The 19,477-nt window shown below is 40.2% G+C and overlaps 1 protein-coding gene across 2 annotated transcripts in view; it reads right to left on the bottom strand.

Moving 5' to 3' along the window:
- PTPN14 (protein tyrosine phosphatase non-receptor type 14) overlaps positions 1-19,477 on the bottom strand; it is a 175,042-nt gene that overhangs the window by 34,466 nt on the left and 121,099 nt on the right. For both annotated transcript variants that reach the window (XM_084624870.1, XM_084624869.1), the window contains 8 exons: positions 18,706-18,773; positions 15,894-15,964; positions 15,328-15,415; positions 11,465-11,553; positions 8,858-8,945; positions 8,049-8,131; positions 4,804-4,861; positions 1,082-1,160 (listed from right to left, as the gene is read on the bottom strand). In XM_084624870.1, coding sequence (XP_084480996.1) covers positions 1,082-1,160; positions 4,804-4,861; positions 8,049-8,131; positions 8,858-8,945; positions 11,465-11,553; positions 15,328-15,415; positions 15,894-15,964; positions 18,706-18,773 — 624 coding nt within the window. The remainder of the gene's footprint in view (positions 1-1,081; positions 1,161-4,803; positions 4,862-8,048; positions 8,132-8,857; positions 8,946-11,464; positions 11,554-15,327; positions 15,416-15,893; positions 15,965-18,705; positions 18,774-19,477) is intronic.

The raw sequence follows: 19,477 nt of genomic DNA, 5'->3' as shown, positions 1-19,477 counted from the left end.
CCTTCCTCCTAAATCTCACAGGACTCAGAAGGATGGCCATCTCCAATGATTCTGGTGTAAGCAATTGCCCAACATCATATGAGAAGTCTTTGGTAAAGTCCACTCCTGCTGCGTCTCAGTCCATTCCTTTGTATAGCCCCTGCCTCGTGCACGAGACACAATCGCTACACTAAGATTCCATCATGTGACATGATTGGCTAGGGCACTTCAGCTGTGTCTCTCACAGTATGCAGACATAGCTTTGAGAAAATCATTTAAAAAGAGAGGGTGGTTAAGTGAACGACATGTGACTCTGCCACATTAGAGGCCAGGGCTCTGTTTCCAGTTCTAGTGGAAGTGACTTGGTGCAACATTTCCATCATCTCATCTGCCAAAAGGGGTGGTGGGAAATGATAGTTGCGTCTCCCTAGTGTAGAGGTATGTCAATAACAATGCATGGAAATACAAACAGATGTCAGCAGAACTTATGGTCTCCTCATGCCCAGGCCAGTGCACTAAGCTACAGGATATTTTGTGAGAATCTCTCTCTACTCCTTAGATTCCAGCCATCACACTTTCCTCAGACAACCGTTCTGAGGCTAACCCTGCACAGAGCCAAAAATACAACTTTTTATTCACACACTTCTGAAGCTTGACCCTGGTGACAAGCACTAGAACAGAGCAAAGGCCAACAAGTAATATACAGGCTATGTGGATCTACTCCCCCCTCAGCTCCCCAGTTTCACTTGGTCTGCAGAAAAAAGCAGTATAAGAAAGTTGCAATTTTAAAATCAGGCCATTTGGGGAGACCTGTAACTTGGCAACCCCTTGACTAACTGACCCCAAACATGCCCTATAAACTCTACCCACTGCACTTAACTGGTATGCCAAATTCCAAGCCCTTCTAACGGTGCAGGTGTATGTTAGATAAATTTGAAAATTGGGCTTTAAACAGAACCCTGCTGCAACCTTAACTATGAAGTTATTGTGGAGGAGTGATACTAACTCCCATTTGGCGAGGATGGCATTCTGGAAATCAAGATCTGATGAACAAGAGCCCCTTTGCTGGCACATTAAGCTGCAGATCTCTGAAAGGAAATACCTTGTGAGTTGTTTGTTTCAGTATAGTGTTCTCCGCACTGGACATGCATAGGCGGCAGTATAAATGGGTGCTGTCTTGGCTGAAATAAAAAAAAAACATGAATAACCTCGGCAAACTGGAGCTTTGCCACAGTTTTTGAATATGAAGTGCAGAAGAAATTACTCTAGATTCTTTCCGCAATACAGAATATTTCCTTACAGAGTTCTGCAGAAGTGTACAGAGCTTTACAAACAAAAGACATAGGGTAATGAGTTCAAAAGTGCCTGTGTGACTTAGGCATCTACGTCCCATTTCCAAAAGTGACTTAGCTACTTAGGAGCCTGGTTCTTATTGAAAATCACTGGGGCTTAAGCTCTCTAACACATAAGTCACTTTTGAAAATGGAATTAAGGCTCCTTGCTCACTTTACTTTTCAACATTTTCACCCAGAGTCCTTGCCCCTGAATAGCTTAGAAACGAGGCTTTGACAAAAACAAGAGGAGACAAAAACACAAGGAGCAGTAGGTAGGAGATGAGGGCAAAGGCAAGAGCAACATGAGGTGGCTCAGCAGAGTCACGCAGTGTCTTGAATGCAGAATTTCAGTGAGCAAACCCCCAACTGATAAATATTGCAGCTAGCACTGTGATATGGTAGGAATCAGTGGCAGGGATGCTTTAGTATTAAATCAATGGATTATTTAAAAGTAATATAGGTAATAATAAATAAATAATAAAGGTAATAATATAAAGCATGGATGATGTCATAATCAGCAGTTTTGTCCATGCATAAAGAGAAGAATTTGGAGGATGGCACTGCAGCCACCTCGGCTGTGGGTGTGATTAAGTTGAGAAGTTTACGGAAGCACACACAGGTGTGTTCAGAGAGACACAAACTGTTCCGAGTTCTGAGCAAATGTATCTGCAGAACCACCTCAGAGGCACCTCTCACACAGGCTGGTTCCAGGAGAGCAAAATACTGACTGAGCCCATAGCTTCAAGGAGAAAAGAGGCACAGTCCACCTTTGTGCAGAGTCAAAGGGCCACAATGACAGCCAAGCCACTAAACGGGCGAAAAAGGAGATAGGCTCAGCTTACACCTATATTTTCTATGGGATCAGGGGAATAAAAAAAGTGAAAGCGACTGTGATGAGGCATCTAAATCCTTGCAAGCAATATGACAGGGAAAGGGCTAAGTCAGAACCAGAGGAAAACAGGAAATGCTCCTGCTGGACCCAGTTACAGGTGAGGGTGTTCCGAAGAGCATGGCTCTAGGCAGCAGAGAATGGTTCTATTGGCAGCCTGAGAGGCAGAACTTAGTCTGGCAAGCACTGAAGGAGCCTACGTAGGTCTGAGCCAGAAAAAAAGCCTTCACACTAAAGAGAACGGGTCTCCTGCTAGGAATGTATCATATATATTAGGAAATATAGGAAACAAGCTGAATCCCACATTATTGTGGGACTGGTCTGAAGGACTCTTCTGTTATTGGAAAAGCAGGACTTTTTTGAGAGACCAGACAAAACAGTCTACCCTGAAGTAGTTGGGGAGCAGCTTGAAGCCTGGAGTAGTCAGAAATCCAATTCAGGGATCACTGCGGGGTTAAAAAACAAATCCACACTAGGGCCTCTTACAGGCTTTCTTCCACCTGTGTGAGAGTCATTGGAATTTTGGCTAGAGTAAATAGACTTTTGCCCAATGGAAATAAAAAAGTACAGAGTTAATGGGCCTGATTCTCAGTTATCATCCTATCATTAAGACCATGACAGAGCAGTATAAAAGGGGCTTGAAATGGGTATAAATGCAATTATGCTGCCAAAGCGGTATAAGGAGGCCTTAGTGTAAATGAGAATCCAGGCCATTTTGTCAAATGTCAGAGACACACCACAGACTTCACTTCATTATCCCACTTCTGCCTACTGATTTATTACAAGGCTACCATAGAAGACCAAGGCTTAGTGATAGTGCTATCCAGAACTGCTGTATACAGCTCGAGGAGGCTGTCTGCAAGGCTAATTGCTATAAAGAACAACTATTCTAACAAGTGAGCAAAACTACTTTTAAAAAGAAGCATGTGAAGGTTCATTTGAACAGAGAGAAAACCAGGTTGTTTTTGAGAGGAGAGTCACCTATTCCTCTTCTCATTGCTCCCAATCCATTTTCTCATTTGCCAATAGTTTACACATAGAATCTAAACAAAGGAGGCATGATTAATTTTTCCTGTTAAAATGTAGGCTTCCATTTTCCATATCTGATAGGAAGAGGGTCTTGTTTTCTTTGCGATAAAGAAGAGGCTGATCAGATCATAAGGCATTTAAGGGCCCTTTCATTTTCTTACATTAGCTATTTCACATCAAGGCTCATAAAGCAAATTAGCAGAGAATAAGAATTTTATATTTTAAAGAATGTAACACAGAAAGTGCAATAACCAAACTGTGCTAACCAATAGCTCTCTGGAAGTAAGCTTAAAATGATAGGCAGTTTTGGAAAGGAAACTGGGCAGGACTATTAGTTTAAAACATAGGTACCTGCCCACATGTGAAAACTATTAAAAGCTTTTGGAGAGGAAAATATGACAACTTTTAATACCACTGAAATAAAATGGACTAGAACAGATTTGTGGAAGGAACAGAATGAATAAATGGTACAGATTTTGTTAAAACACAGGCACTGCCCATCTTGAAAAGGGACAGCTGCTGTGCATGGATAAGAGGTGTCAGAAACAGAACTACCAACACTGACTGTCACACAGACATATGCTAATAAGATTTATTACTTCAGGAAGGTGCTACAAACCAAGAAAACTGTACTTCATTACTGGGCCTGAATGAGGCAAGAAGGAAGCCTATCTTCTTTTGTTTCACAAGCAAACCATTTTATACAGCCATGATAATCTTTGCCCTCTATGGAAGGGACTGGCAATGTTATTGCACCTTGCCATTCTCTCTTAGGTTTTCTGCTGGAATTCGATATTTCTTGGGGGTGGTTCAAGGGTGCTGGGAGAAGAATGTAGCAGCAAAAGAAAGCTTATCCCTACAACTGGCTGAAAAATGGAACATAATGTTTGCAAAAATTTCTCGGAAAATTGTCTCATTTTTGTGAAAATTTCAATTAAAAATATTGTCAAAAATTGAAAGCAGCTCTATTTAGCTGCATGGATTTACAAAAGAAAGAAAATATTGAATCACAGAATTAGGTACTGATTGTAAAAGTTTTACTCAGAAATATTAGGCACTTCACAGAAACACATAATGAGAAAGTTCCCACAGTCTAAATGCAGACTTGACACCTTAGGGTGACAAAAAATAGAGGACGGAGGAAGGGTTCAGGGCAACACACTGTAAAATCATGCAGTGATTCAGTTTTGGCGTATGTATGTTTTGAGGTTCCGTTACGTATACAGTAATAGATTTTTCAAATTCTACCCAACCTGCAGGAGATTTCTTACCCTGCAGGACAAATCCCATTGAACATCACTGCATTCCTGCAGAAAAGATGTTCCATTTTTGCAGGATAAGTAGAAACATTAAAGCCCCAAGGCCTATAAGTTTTAGAATCAGTAGTACTAATTCGTTCCATTTAAACAAACGCAATTGCTGTAGGCGATATGGCAGGAATGAGTTTCAAGAATGCCGATGTCTAGTCAATCAATATATTTGAACTTTAGAAAATGTCCCATCTCATGTATTGCCCCATCCCTGCATCAGCAATACCAGCATTATTATTGAAGACTGCACTATAGTACATACCAAGGATGACCTACTCCAGGTGGGCCGCCGTCTGATAGGGGGAGGAGAACTTGATTGTCTGTGGGGAAAAGTGGAGAGAGATACTAGGAACTGGTCTTACTACAAAGTTTAAATTTCTGATTCAAGACTGGCTGAGGAAAATAAGAGCCTAAGATACTGAAAGGTATTCCTTATTGATAGATTTATATCAAATAAAACAGATGGAAATAATTCAGTTCCTGCCCTAAGTATAGATGTATTTTTATTCCAAAATAAACATGCTTTCTGGCCATTATCCTATTTGGCCTAATTGGAAACAAGGGAAAGAAAATAAACTCTGGTTTAAAAATGACAAATGTAAAAAGTAGACGTCTCTTAAGGAAGCATGGGCCAGCTCTCAAGATGATACAGGTGAACAGAAAAAACAGTGAGAGCATCTTGGAGAAGTCACAGCAAATCACAAAAAGGCAGTGCACAGATCAAGAGAGGAAAGAGCGGCTGAAGGACAAAGCTAGTGGAGGCAGGTATAATGTTGGAGTAGCCAGATGTAGTGGGAATACTTTAAAAAGGAAGGGGGAAAGAAAAAAACTTTGAGGAGTCAGAAATATAGTTCTTACGTGTAGAGAGGAAAGGTGGAATTTCTCCTCTTAGAATTTCTGATCTGGTGAATGATGTTATGTGCGATTAGAGGAAATGCACACAGAGGAAATACAAACAACAACAGAGTCATTTTAACACAGAAGTTGGGAAAAGTGTTCAGTCAGAAAACACACTGCAATATGTTGCTTGCTATCAATACATGTAACTCTAACACAAATGGTGGTGCAAGGACAAAACCAGTTAACTTAGTAACTGTATTTTAGTTCTATTTATTTCTCTCAGCAACTTCATTTGCTACTTATTTTTATCTGAGAATAGAAAAATGCAAGTGTTTTTAGATGTTATATATCTGAAGTGTCTCTCTATACTGGACTTATGGTATCCGAGAACCTACCCCTCAATGTCAAGGGATAAATAACTTGAGCAAACGCCACTGCTTATGCAGTCTGAATTTAAACAGCCTTTACTGTAATAGGAGAATCTTCTGTGTTGACCCTGGTATATAGTTTCAAAGTAGAAATATGCTCCTCTCCAGGATCCGCTCAAAGTTTTTTTTAACCTTTTAGCCATCACATTGCTTTTTGTTTTTCTAGAGGAGAGAATCAGAAGCTTCCCTTTGAACTTGCTCCTCAAACTGTGTGTGATGTTGCACCCCATAATGCTCTATAGAAATATGCTTATAAGTGTAAATATAACATAACTGGAATATGTTTTATGCTAGATATCCCATGTAACACATCTTTGCAAAGGTTATGTTCTACTACATTTATCATTTTTATATCTGAAGTCATGAGAGTTGGCTCTATGCTTCTATTTAAAGTGTTTGCTGTAGAAAGAACCTAAGGCAGATTTGGTCAACATAGTGTGAAAGGGTTATTCAAGTAAATGGAAGTACTTGGCTAACAATGGATCTTGATAGATGTCAATTCACATCTGAGCGTTCCTGGGAACATTCAGGCTAACATCTGAGCAATGGCTCAGCCTGTAGAGAACTGAGTCATGCATGAACATGCGACTTGCCCATGTGACTCCAAAGCTCCATCTTGTAGCTGTAATTCTACACAGGGGAAGAGAGGGGTTTCCACCCACAAGAGAGAGACTATATAAGCCCCTGGAAATCCCTCCATTTTGTCTTCAGCTGTCTCAGAAGATAGCCTCTCCACCCCAAAGAGATGCCTGAAAGAAACTGGAACAAAGGACAATAACTACAGGGGTGTGAGTGTTTGCTGGACCCAGATTAAGAGGAAGTCTAGTCTGTAAAAGAAGCTTAATGGAACATCTCTAAGAGTGAGATTTACCTGCATTTAGTTTCTTACTGTATTAGGCTTAGACTTGCGTATATTATTTTACTTTGCTTGGTAATTTACTTTGTTCTGTCTGTTATTACTTGGAACCACTTAAATCCTACTTTTTATATTTAATAAAATCACTTTTTACTTATTAATTAACCCAGAGCAAGCAAGCAATTCCTGGGGGAGCAAACAGCTGTGCATCTCTCTCTCTGTGTTAGAGGGCGAACAATTTATGAGTTTACCATGTATAAGCTTTATACAGAGTAAAATGGATTTATTTGGGGTTTGGATCCCATTGGGAACTGGGAACACTTCTTAAGTTGTTTTCAGTTAAGCCTGCAGCTTCTGTGGGACGTGGTTCAGTCCTGGGTCTGTGTCTGTAACAGGCTAGAGTGTCTGGCACAACCCGGCAAGGTACTGAAGTCCCAAGCTGGCAGGGAAAATGGGCTCAGAGGTAGTCCCAGCACATCAGGTGGCAGTTCCAAAGGGGATTTCTGTGACCAAATACATCACACAGTTCAAAACAAAATTAAATCCACAATGTTGGATTATGAAAGTGCAAACATATTTCTACCAAGAAATAAATAAAATATTGGAAACATGTCTAACTCCCAAGAATAGTAGATAGCATTTGAAATCTGATCAACTACAAGCTTCTTCTTTGGGTGATAAGGCAGTGGTTATATTTAGAATTCCCTTCATCAGCCCTCCACTAACTTACCCCATTTGAAAATTTATTTTTTGCTCGCGTATGTGCGCACACACTCCCCCCACACCTTCTAGTCTTTCCTTCCATTATTTTGGCCTTCCATTTTCCAACAGATGACAACACCCAACAGAACAGATGGATGTCCATCTGGGTAAACAGAACTGTGGTGATGATGGGAGCTTCTTCGCAGTTTTATAGTTAACTAATCAATGTGTTGGATACTTTACAGGGAATTCTCTCAGTGCATGGCATTGCTCTATAACCTAGCATTATTCTAAAAATGTCAAACTCTAAAATCACAGCTCTCCACTCCAGTAGGTGGATACATGTTGAAAGATATTTGCAGCTAATAAACTGGCCTTTGTCCCTACACGGTACAACCTAAGCTCCACCCATTCCTCTTTCATTAGGGTGAAATCCACCCTTGTGCAGAGGGCAAGCTCAAGGCCTGTGCATTACTAAGGGCTCAAAATAGACTTAAGCGGCATATAGTGATACATAGGCCTCATATGGTACAGGAATTATTCCTTTGCTATATCTTAGTAAAAAGAGGAGAGGGTAAAGAGTAATTGCACAATTTTTTTTTTTAAATGACAGACAAGCCAAAAATCAGAGCACTTCCAATGCAGTGTACTGAAAAAGAAATCGGAAATATGCATACTCACTCTGTGCAGATTTTATTCTGTTTGTAAAACTTATGCCTTGCAGCAAACAGCCGTGAAATATATTTTGCATTTTCAATATCATCCTTTAAAACACAAGAAGAAAAATTGGAAAAGCCGTCTGATTATTCACTCTGCTGCTATTACAATGAACTGATTTCAGCAACCGAAAGCGCGTTCTAAAAAATTCAACAGCAATAATGCCTTTTAAGGGATGCCACACACAAAGTCAGCTGCCAAGAACATCTGCAGTGCCCTCAAACCCTGGACCACTGAAACGCATCAGCATGTCTTTACACGCTGCCACTTTGCTGCTAATGACAGTGAAAAAACAAAAAGAATGGTTAGAGCCAGGCTGTGTAATTTACACACTGGCCTGTGTTGGGGGTTATGGGGAGTTGCAGTTTTCTCAGAGCACTGCACAGTCCCTCCTAGAGCTCCAGAGAGCACGTATACAGGCTCCACCATTGCTCAGGCAGCTGCAGCTATGAGAGCATGGTGTGGTGAGGGGCCATGGACATTTCATCCAAAAGGCAGTCATGTCCACAGAGCTCCCAACAGAGTGGATTTCAGGCTGTCTAGAAGGTATTATGTACATTGTAAAGTAAAAAATAAATTGGAGTTCACCCTCCAAATACAAGTGATGGAAATGTTGGAAAGGGTGAGCAGGTGACCAACTGAATTTGTGATTGCCACCCTCCAAATGCAGGGGAGTGAGGTCACAGCTCTATTCAGATATTGGGACTTGAAGTTCAGTCTTTCTGATATACTGAAAAGTTTTTCTGTTGATACTGTTGAGGTACTTTGCTTACTGTGTGAAAGAGCACGGTTTCGTCTTTGTTGATCAACTCCACGATGATTGAAGACTTGTTATGTACTATATTCCCAATATCATTCCACCTGTGGAAAAGAAATGCTGCTGACTTTGCCAAGACACACAGTCAAACATTTCACCAACATGTTAGGAATGTAATAGTTAACGTGCAGGTTCATTTTATGTGAGAAATGCTGTTTGATGAAGAAACACAGCCAGCAAAAAATCACATGCTGTGATTAAAGAAAAAGCCACCCAGAAACACTGCAGAATTTAGAGTAAAACATTTATTCTTCAAAAACAGCAATGTTAAGGGTTACAATAAAAGATATAATTGGAAATATATGAATGCTTAATTGTAAACTGAACTGCATTGTGTCACAATTTAATTACGATTTGACTGTGACTAGCTGGCAGGGAAATATGTACAGTTCTTGTTGGATTTTTTTTTCAAAACTGTTTCCAAATTTCCTAGATTGACGCATAGTCTATACCAGAAAATTAGGTCACTTTAACTACCTTGGTTGGGGCATGAAAAATCCATACCCTGAGCAGTGTAGTTAAACCAACATAAGTCCCCGTGTAGACAGCAAGAGGTTGCCAGAAGAATTCTTCCCATCGACCTAGCTACTGCCTCTTGGGGAGGTGGATTACCTACACTGACAGGAAAATCCCTCCTGTCAGCATAGGTAGGGGTTTACACTAAACCGCTAGAGTTTGTTAATGTGCTTTGATCTAGTCGTTTTTGAAATGAGACTAAAGTGCACTAACGAATTTTTAATGAATATCAGTAGGGCCCACATAGACAGTTAGTTCACAGCAGGCTAGTCCAGGGTACATGCACACACCAGTTTGCCCCAAATTAATTGTTTGTGTAGATAAGCCCTTACCCATTACTGTTTTTATACAAACAAAAGATACCATGTTACTATTTTGTGTTTTATGCTCCTAATTTTTTTTTGGCCATGTGTTAACTTATTCTTTCCTCCAGTGACTGTCAGGTTGATTAAGATCAGTATTATGACCTTTTTACAACTAATTGGTGTCATTTATGTCCATCACATGAAAACTTTTGGGATAGAAATGATTTGCTCTTCTGGAAAATGTACTTGGATACATCCTGTCATTACATGCATGGGAATGCATGCTGAAACAGAACAAGCAAGCATTTTCTGAGGACATCTATACCTTTAAAAAAAAATAATCTGAGAGGTATCTCACTTTTGCAACCTACATTTTCAAGAAATCTTGGGAATGGCACAATTTAAAAGAAATCTACTCTGATTTCTTCATAAATCTACACATTCAAAAATGAAAGATACATGAAAAATGCAAAAAAAGATGGGAATCTTGATGATGTTGGAAAAAATAATCTAAGCCCTTTAAAATAAATGTTAAGGTCTTTGAAAAAAAGCTCCAACCACTGGCCAAAAACTACAGCATGACTCCTTAAAACATCTGTTTTACTATGAGTGCTGTACAAACATTCATACACCAAGAGCACTGGTCAGAAACAAATATCACAGATTGTGGTTTATCATTCTAAGATAACAATGAAATAAACAAAAATAATCCATGAGACCACAGAAACAATAAAAAAAAGGGGACGGCGGATGAAATCCTGGCTCCACTGAAATCAATGGGAGTTTTGCCGCTGTCTTCAAAGAGGCAAGGATTTGACTCAAAGCTTTTTGCTACATTTTTTTTGATAGAGCAATAAAGTTGGGTTTTTTTTGGATAGAATAACAAAAAGATAAACAAAATTTAAACAATTGGAATTAATAAAACAATCCTTTGGCCAGACGCTCAAATTTTGCATTAGCAACACTGGGTAATCCCACAATGAGAAAAACAAGGGCCAAATTTAAATTCAGATATCACTTTACCAGCTTCTGATCTCAGAAACTCTTTATCTGTAGGCTGCTGAGTGTCCTATGCCAAATGAGTTAATTTCAGCCTCGTTTCTCATGGATTGTTGTCACATTATTATTTAGATAGTGCCACACACATAAAGAAAAGACAATGGTCAAGAATTTAAAAAATGAGCCTAAAATTCAGCTCCTTTATCCATATAAGTGACCTGATTTTGGGGTGCTGGAACAATTTGCATAGTGGGGGTGCTGAGAGCCATTGAATCAAACTGGAAACCCTGGATATAGTGGAAACCACTTCAAGCCAGAGGGTGCTGCAGCACCCCCACCATCCCTAGTTCCAGACCTATGGAAGCATACACAGCTAGCAGTCCCCACTGAAGTCTAACGTATTTGCTTTCAGGTGCAAGAAAATAAATGATTTAAGCATAAACTGACCCTAGAAAGGCAAGAGGAGAAAAGGCATCAAAATCGCATAAGCAATTCAAGTGTACATGATAGCCTTGTCTCTCTAGACATCAACCCCATTCACAGACATCTATCACAGACTATCCTTTACTGCATAGACTTTTATGGCCAAGAGGCCAATCCTGAAAATCCTTACTCATGTCAGTACTCCTTTACTCACAGAAACAGATCCACTGAAGCCACACTTGATGCTGAAGTCACTGGAAAAAAAGCACAGCTTCCTGTAAAAGGAATTCACATTAAAAGCAGATGTCTCTTGATGGTACCTGTATATCACTGCTGGCCTTCCAATTCTATTTTTTATGAAGATTCCCATGAAGAAAATGCCAAGATGCATATCATTTCCATGATTGTCCTGCACAAAAACCACATAAACATTTAGTTAATTAATACAAAAACTGGTTTTACATGAAGAACGCCCATGGAACTACAATAAAATGTTTAAATCAAAATCATCCCCTAAGATGTACAGCACATCAGGCATTCAGAGTCTGTCTGTACATTAACTAACCAAAAACCTCCACAATCTGCAGAGCAATTGCTTCTTATTTACAAGGTATTTACACGGTAATTCAAAATAAATGTCATATGAATATAAGCCATGTGGCTAAAAAGGATTACTGTATGGAGCAATACAAGGGAAATTAGTGTGCTCTAGTGGAATAAACACTAGACAGAGTCTGAAATTCCTGCATTTTAATTCATACTATATGGATTTGGACCATTCACTTGACCTTTTGGAGCCAGATTTTCAGACTGGTTTTAAATGGGCCTCCATTTTGATAGGTGCAAATACCCGGGGACACAATTTAGGTAGCTTAGATGTCTAAGTATCTGATCTGTGGATGCAATCTGGTACTCATACATTTAAATGATAAATTGCATCCCAAAAGAATTATTCCTGTTATCTGCGGATGCAAAACAGGAGATCTGTATTTGCAACTCTGGTCCTCTGTGACTCAATTTGCCCTTCTCTAAAAGAAATAATACTTACCTACCTTACAGGACTATTTATACAGTGCTTCTAAGATGTAAACCACTGTATAAATACAGCTCTATCCCGATATAACGCGGTCCTCGGGAGCAAAAAAAAAGTCTTACCGCGTTATAGGTGAAACTGCGTTATATCGAACTTGCTTTGGCCTCGAGCATTTCCGTTATTAATAGTCAGCAAATCATTTTTGTTAGAACTAACATGGTGTATGCAGTACTCACCCCTGCTCTTTGTCCCCCTCCTTGTCCCCTGACTACTCCCTCGAGAGACCCCGCACCCCTAACCAGCCCTCCCAAGACCCCACTCCCTATCTAAGCCCCCCTGCTCCTTGTCCCCGACCACCCCCTCCAGAGACCCCCCCCATCCCTAATCACCCACAGGACCCCACCCCCTACCCAACCCCTCTGCCCCTTATCCAACCCCTCGGCCCCGGCCCAGCACCCTTAACATGCTGCTCAGAGCAGCCTATCGGAGCCAGACACGCTGACGCGCTGATCCGCCAGAGCACACATCCCACCCCCCAGAGTGCTGCTTTACCGCGTTCTATCCGAATTCGTGTTATATCGGGTCGCGTTATATTGGGGTAGAGGTGTATCAAGAATTAGTTTTACAATAAGTAATATTACCTTCATTTATTGAAGATAACATTAATTCAGTTCTTTGAAATACAAAGTAACATTTTTGTTTTTCCTATTTTGTACAGAATAGGCACTTTGTGCTTCTTATTTAACATGGTCCAGAATGGCATACAATAGCCAAACAGGGACATCCCATATACAAAACCTGAAAAAATTCACTTGCTAGTGCCAAGTGGAAAGCTTTCCCTGGAGAGGGCTGGTGCTTACGCCATCACATTTCTGAAGATTTTACAAAAATAAATATGTCTATAGCTCTTATGATTGCCAAGAGATAAATCCAACATGAGCCAAATGTGAAGTGATGCAGTGTTGTCTTCCTGAGTCTGTAGGCAGGTAGTCCAAGTGCTTCAGCTGCTGCTTATTGGTTTGCAAAGCTTCAGAACATGAAATTAAGATGACTTTCAGTGCTGGGTGGGCCACAGTGACACCATCACTCTGCTGCTGCTATGGGAGAATTCTATGAGCTGCAGCTGAGGCAGGCATGGCTGAGACACACACAGTATATGGGCCAGAGGGACCAAAACAGATTGAAGGGGAAGGAATAGAGGAGACTCCCTTCGGTTCCCCAGCATCCTCACACCATTCAGGACATGTTGGAAAAGAGATAGAGGGTGGACCTCTCTAACCTATCTCTCTTCACTGACTGCTGTTTTGAGAAGAGAGGGAATCCTGTATCCCTTCCAGCTTCTGGAGAGTGGTGAGCTTCAAATTTATCAGATGCCTACTACCAACAGGGTAATACAAAAAGATGAATACCATTGGCAGTGTCCAAGACAACACCCTGTTCAAAATCCTAGCTACCTTCTCAGGCTCTGTGGATGAACACACGTCTAGATTTGTCCCAAAGATTCGCTGGTAGTGTGCCCCACACATGCATTTTGTATTTATTTCTAGCTAGCAAGGGTTAATCCCCCAGTAAGTAGATGTCTGGTACATTTTTCAAGCCCTGTACATGCAGATTCCCAATGCTGCACACACCAGAATTCTTCAAATTATACTCCAAATCTGCTGTGGTTTGGACGTTCTCCGCTTAATCATGGGAAGAGCTAAGCTAAGCAAAGAGATAGTGAAGATTTTATTTTAATTTTTTTTTTAAAAGGTGGGGAAGGAAGGAAGAAAGGAAGGAAAAAAGGAATCAGCTCTCAAATGCCCATCTCCAAAAGAGAACTTTCTCCAGGGTCTCTCAATACACTATGTTTGTCCATACATCTATCCTGCCAGCTCTCCTGGGTGGGTGGTGGTTTTTTTCTGCGTCTTGCACTGTATGAACATGCAATTGGTGCTTCACCCAGCAACCAACAACAACAACAAGGCAGAATGAGAAATTCTGTTAAAGAAACAAGTTGCCAGAGTCTAGAGTTTTAATGGGAATTAATCCCAGAACAAAGCTTTCATTTCTTTTAGATGCATAAAGATTTGACATCAGAAGACCACATAATTTCTGCCTTCCAGTGAAAAAGCCATTAACTTCAATAGAGGCCATCACAAGATCCAAAGTACAATCAGCCAGTCTGTTTGGTTTTTTTTGTCCCTTCAGGCTAACTTCAGGGTTCTCTTATTTTTTAATCTCAGTAGCAGGAGAGGCAGAAAAACACTTTTACTAGGAAGTGCCTGGGGTCAGGGACAAGGAGAACTGTTGAGCAGTCCAGTATTTCTAACAAATAACCACAGAAGGAGAGTTTGCACTTGCAGAACAGGCTAAAAGTGTTCTTCAATTTTTTAGCCACCCAGTGGACCATAGTGACATGTGCTGTTCAAACTTAACCAGGTTGCAGATGGCAGCGTGGGGCATTAAGACAAGGAAAACTAATTAAAAATTCAAGGGAATGCAACATAAAAAGGACAATAATATATTTAAGAACCCTGAAAAAAAAAAACAACAGTTGTTAGCCTAACGTTACCTTGCTTCTGTTCAGCTGACAGAAGCTAGTACGGTCATACAAACCACATCTAAACATCCTACCTTAGCTAATAAAGTCTCACAACTCTCCCGTGAAGTGAACAAGAGTTGTTATATTCATTTCACAAATGGGGAAACTGAGATACAGCAGTTAAGTGACTTTTAACAACAGTAACTCAGAAAATCAATGGCAGTGCTGGAATAAAATCAGGGCCCTGATTCTCCATTGCTGTGCTCCTGATATAGTTGTTTACCCCTGTGCAAAACGGATCTAAAGCACTACCATTCCAATCTGGCAATGTTTTACACTGACTTTGCACAGGTATATAGGACAGGTACTCAAGGTGCTAGATAGAGAACAACCAGGCCCAAGATGTCCAGATCTTGAATCCTTGCTCTGTTAGAAAACACTTCCTCTCTCTCTCTCTCTTCTGGTACATGAAAGGGTTCATTCTTCATTTGGATGTACACATATTGCTTACAATAACATGAGTTATACACACACATCACCATATACCCCTCTATTGTCTCTTTTTTTTTTTTTTGGATGGGGGTTGTAAGAAGGCTATGTAAATAATAGTAACTAGAGCCCCATACCCTCACAGGGAAGCTTTCCTGTCCAAACCCTTCCAGACGTTCCACTTCACTGATGTACATAAGTTCAGCTTCTGCTGCTGGTACGCCACTACAATTAAAACAACATAAGACAGCAAGAAATTGTTCAGTGTAACAAGTCATATTAAAGGTTCTAGCCAAAAAATGGCAGAGCCAGAATAATCTAGATTGACTCACTTTAGATACTACTGAGATTCTGAAGAAAATGTACAATATAATTAAAAAACAGATCATTACTTATATTATCAAGAGGAGACAGACATTTTAGTTCATTCTCTATATTGTCATTAGTAGGACGTAGAAAGCACAGTCCAAATCTAGAGAGGAGCAACCAATATGACAAAGAGGCACTTTCTACTCCAATGTCTAAAACAGGTTGGCAACCAGGGCTATTTTATATTTGTAAAATTTTGTGAGAAGCTGATTAAACTTTCTGTACAGACTAAATAAAAACCCAACTTAAAGTAGCAGAAGAATAGCCATATGTACCAGTTTCCTACTGCCAGTGAAAACAGAACAGACCTGTATCTTAACATTTTGGGACTCACCTATGAGTTTTATGTTCCTGAGCTACCTTTTGAGTCAGATCTTCCAGGACTGCTTCATCTTGAGTCCAGTCCTATAAGAATACAAACAAGAACACTCTGTTTCTTGAGGGATACTAATCAGGAAAGAAACAAAGCAAAACACAGAACAGACACATTGTGATGGTGTATGTTTTAGGGTTGCCACATGTCTTTAAGCTTGCAGGACAATGAAGATACCTAATACTGATTGCAATGGAAATCTAGATTTGTTTGTTATTACCAAAAATTTTCTGAGGGCAAGGTACCAGAGCTTCAGGGAAAACTTGGCGGGGCGGGGGGGTGGGGGGATTGGAAATTTTAAGAAGATTGTTAATTCAAAACAAAAAGGGGGCTAGAAATTTCTTCCCAAATACAGAACAGAAAGACCCAACTCTTTTCTTTTAGTAACTGTTTCAAAAAAGGAGGATCAAAAGCTTTGCTCTTCCTTTAAGTGCATAGTAGAGTTTGCCTTGTGTTCTCAACACACAGTTGATGAGGAAATTGTTGTACATTTTGTAAATGTGCTAGTGTGTATATGGGAGGAATAATTCTGAAATCAATTGAGGCAGGACAAAGGAAGTTTGGTCATAAAATCAAAGCCAAAAAAAAAAAAAAAGAAAGGAAAATTAAAAAGTTACCTAGCAAAACCTCAAAGTGATTATATTTATATAAAAAAATACGCCTCAAGGCTGTGTGTATTGTATGTGGCTAAACTGCCTGTTTCTTGCTCAATGGAGCCTCCCTGCAATATTTGTTTCTGCCACAGAAAAATGTCAAAGTGGTATCACGCTAATGAAAAATGACATGGTACGTGCCTGTACACAGCTACACACCTGTGGGGTGTTCTAGGTACATATCTTTGTTCTTTTCACTGAAGAAATGCCATTTGACACATAATGTAGCCTCACAAGATCAAACAGTCCAAATGCAGCTGCCCCTCCCCCATTCACCAGCACACTGCAATAATGTATTTTTCAGCAAATCAATGTTCCACTTTGAGACCTCATCTACTCCTAAGAGCTGCACAAATCTCCTCACCGCTGCTCTAGCACTGGGGAGGTCTACAACAGTTGGCAGCGGTTACAGCACTGGTATGGGGGCGGGGGTTACCTTTATGTTACCTAACCCTGCCCGGGGAAAGGACGCAGTAGAATAGGTGACTCAATGCTGGAGGACAACATGCTCCAAGGGCTAACTGCTTCGGCTGGAAGTGGCAGCAACAATACCCCTCTTCAGCCGTTGGAGGATGTCTATGCTTGTGCAGCACCTAGAACAGTGGGGCCCTGGCCCATGACTAGGCTCCTAGGCACTATGGTAATACAACTAACACATAATAATACAATAGTAGTATAAGCAACATAAAAGGTAGGTAAGAGACAGCGTGATGGCAGGTGCAAAGCAGAAGTCAAACAACCTAGCCTAAACAACAACAGAGGGCAGGAATGGAAAAAGAAGGTATCAATCCAGAACACTAGATTCAAACTCCCTCAAACTAGGGAGAAGTTCATCCAAACTTTGAGACCCATCTTTATTTTTTCTATTGACAGAAAACTAATTGCAGTGTATTGAAAAAGCTCAGTAGGAGTGCAGTCTTTTGAAATGTGGGCACACAGTGGTAGATGCACTGCACATCTCTCTGTCCACAGTGCAGCCATAATCTTGCCCCAGGCTGTTACCCACAATATGATAAAAAATACCCCTCATGGAGTAACACCAAAATAGCTAGTAATAAATGAGAAAAAAAAGGCCTCATGAAAACAAGAATTCTGCTAGTCACTCTACATATGTTGCTCAGTGGAAGTTAAACGCCATCTGCCACGGCATACACAACATATGGCTTCTTACACTTACGTAGGCTCGTTATTTTCCCCCTCCACTTGCAGTTTTCTCTCAGATACTTCTGAATTCCCAGCACACAATGACTGACATTCAATTGCCATTTCTCAGCCACTCTTGCTATCTGATGAAAACACCTATAGCTTTACAACCCCTACACATTTAATTTCAACTCAGAAAGAACGTCAAGAACAGAGCCTGATCGTTGAAATTTTATGAAGGTTGAGCTCGTTAAAGTTATTCATTCTCCCATCAATTGCTTATTGCTATGGTGTCAAAGTAGCTGGTATCTTACCTCATTCTGTCTTATGGCAGCAATTTTACATTTCTCTGCAGAATTTATCAATGGACATAAAATAGTTCATTAAATATCTGAAAGATTCGATAGTTTCAGATTTAGATTTTAATAACTTTTACTGAACACTTACTGTGAGCCAAACCCTGAAGTCCTGATTCACCTGTTATTCAGGCAAGAGGCTGATCCATATTGGTGGGAATTTTTCTTTAGTAAGGACTGCATGATTTGCTCTGTAAGTCTGCATTTGTTATATGAGCCAGACCTCACATCCCATTATTATTTACTGTTTTTATTGCAATACTGCCCACAGACTCCCATCAGGAATATGTTAAATGCTGTATAACTTTATACTTTGTTCAAGTAAATATATTTCTTCTACTGAAATCTGTTCCTAGGGGAGAAATAAGCATGAATAGAGCTCACAAAGGGTTAAATTTATGCTTCATGTAGTTGTTTAGCTAAATGTAGTTGGTAATAGTAAATGTAGCTGTTTAGCTAAAACCATATGAAACACAATCTCTTTGGAGGCAAAGCTTACTTTAGTCATTTAAAAATTTAGCACTAGCTCTTTTCATTGAACTATCAACACCACCACCTCTGAGGGATGGAGGAATTACTCATAGGAGACCATGAAATAAAGAGGGGGAAAAAGTAACTCACCATAGGAAACAGAACATATTCTCGGAGGAAATCATGAGATTCAAACTGATTATAGTCACCAAAATCCGCTGGAAAAAACAACATCACATTTACTCATATTACATAGCACTTTCCATGGATACTAAAGCCTCAATCCTGTGAACCTTTGACTCACATGCTTAACTTTAAGTGTGTGAGTTCTCCCACAGAAACCAAAGTGTTTGTAGGATTGAGGTCTTGAACACCAGTTTAAAAAACTATTTTTTTTTTTTTTTTTTTTAATGTCCATACCTGAGTTAATGGTGTCACTAAAGACCAGTTAAAGACTGATCTGGGCACAATTACACAAGGATCCTCGCCTTTTTTTCAGTGCCCCACTCCTTGGAGCATGGGGATTGCTACTGCATACTGATGCCTCATTGGCTGCTGCCATCCCAAAAGAGATGGGGTGGCTTCTGGTAGGCATTTTGCTCCTCATAGCTTCCATCCTCCCCTAACACATAGTACAGTTTGGCCCTGAACATTTCATTCAGCCTTTGCTAAAACACCACAAAGACCTATGTGAAAGGTGCTAGATTTAACATCCCAGGAGGCTGAAATCCCTTGAAAATTAACCATATCAATGCAGAGCTTTAAGTAAACTTGGATTTTCCTTCTCATCCCAGACTGATATATACCAGGCTAGCCAAAAGTTCCTGCCATGGGTGCTAGTTTAATACTTTATTCCCTCATCCTGGCAATTCCCTCTCATTTGCCCCCCATTCTCTCTATCCATTAAGGAGCGGATACAATC

This window comes from Lepidochelys olivacea (assembly GCF_965140295.1).
Source record: "Lepidochelys olivacea isolate rLepOli2 genome assembly, chromosome: 3".
Lineage (NCBI taxonomy): Eukaryota > Metazoa > Chordata > Testudines > Cheloniidae > Lepidochelys > Lepidochelys olivacea.
Note: the sequence above shows the minus strand (reverse complement) of the source record. Positions and strands in the feature narration are given on the sequence as shown.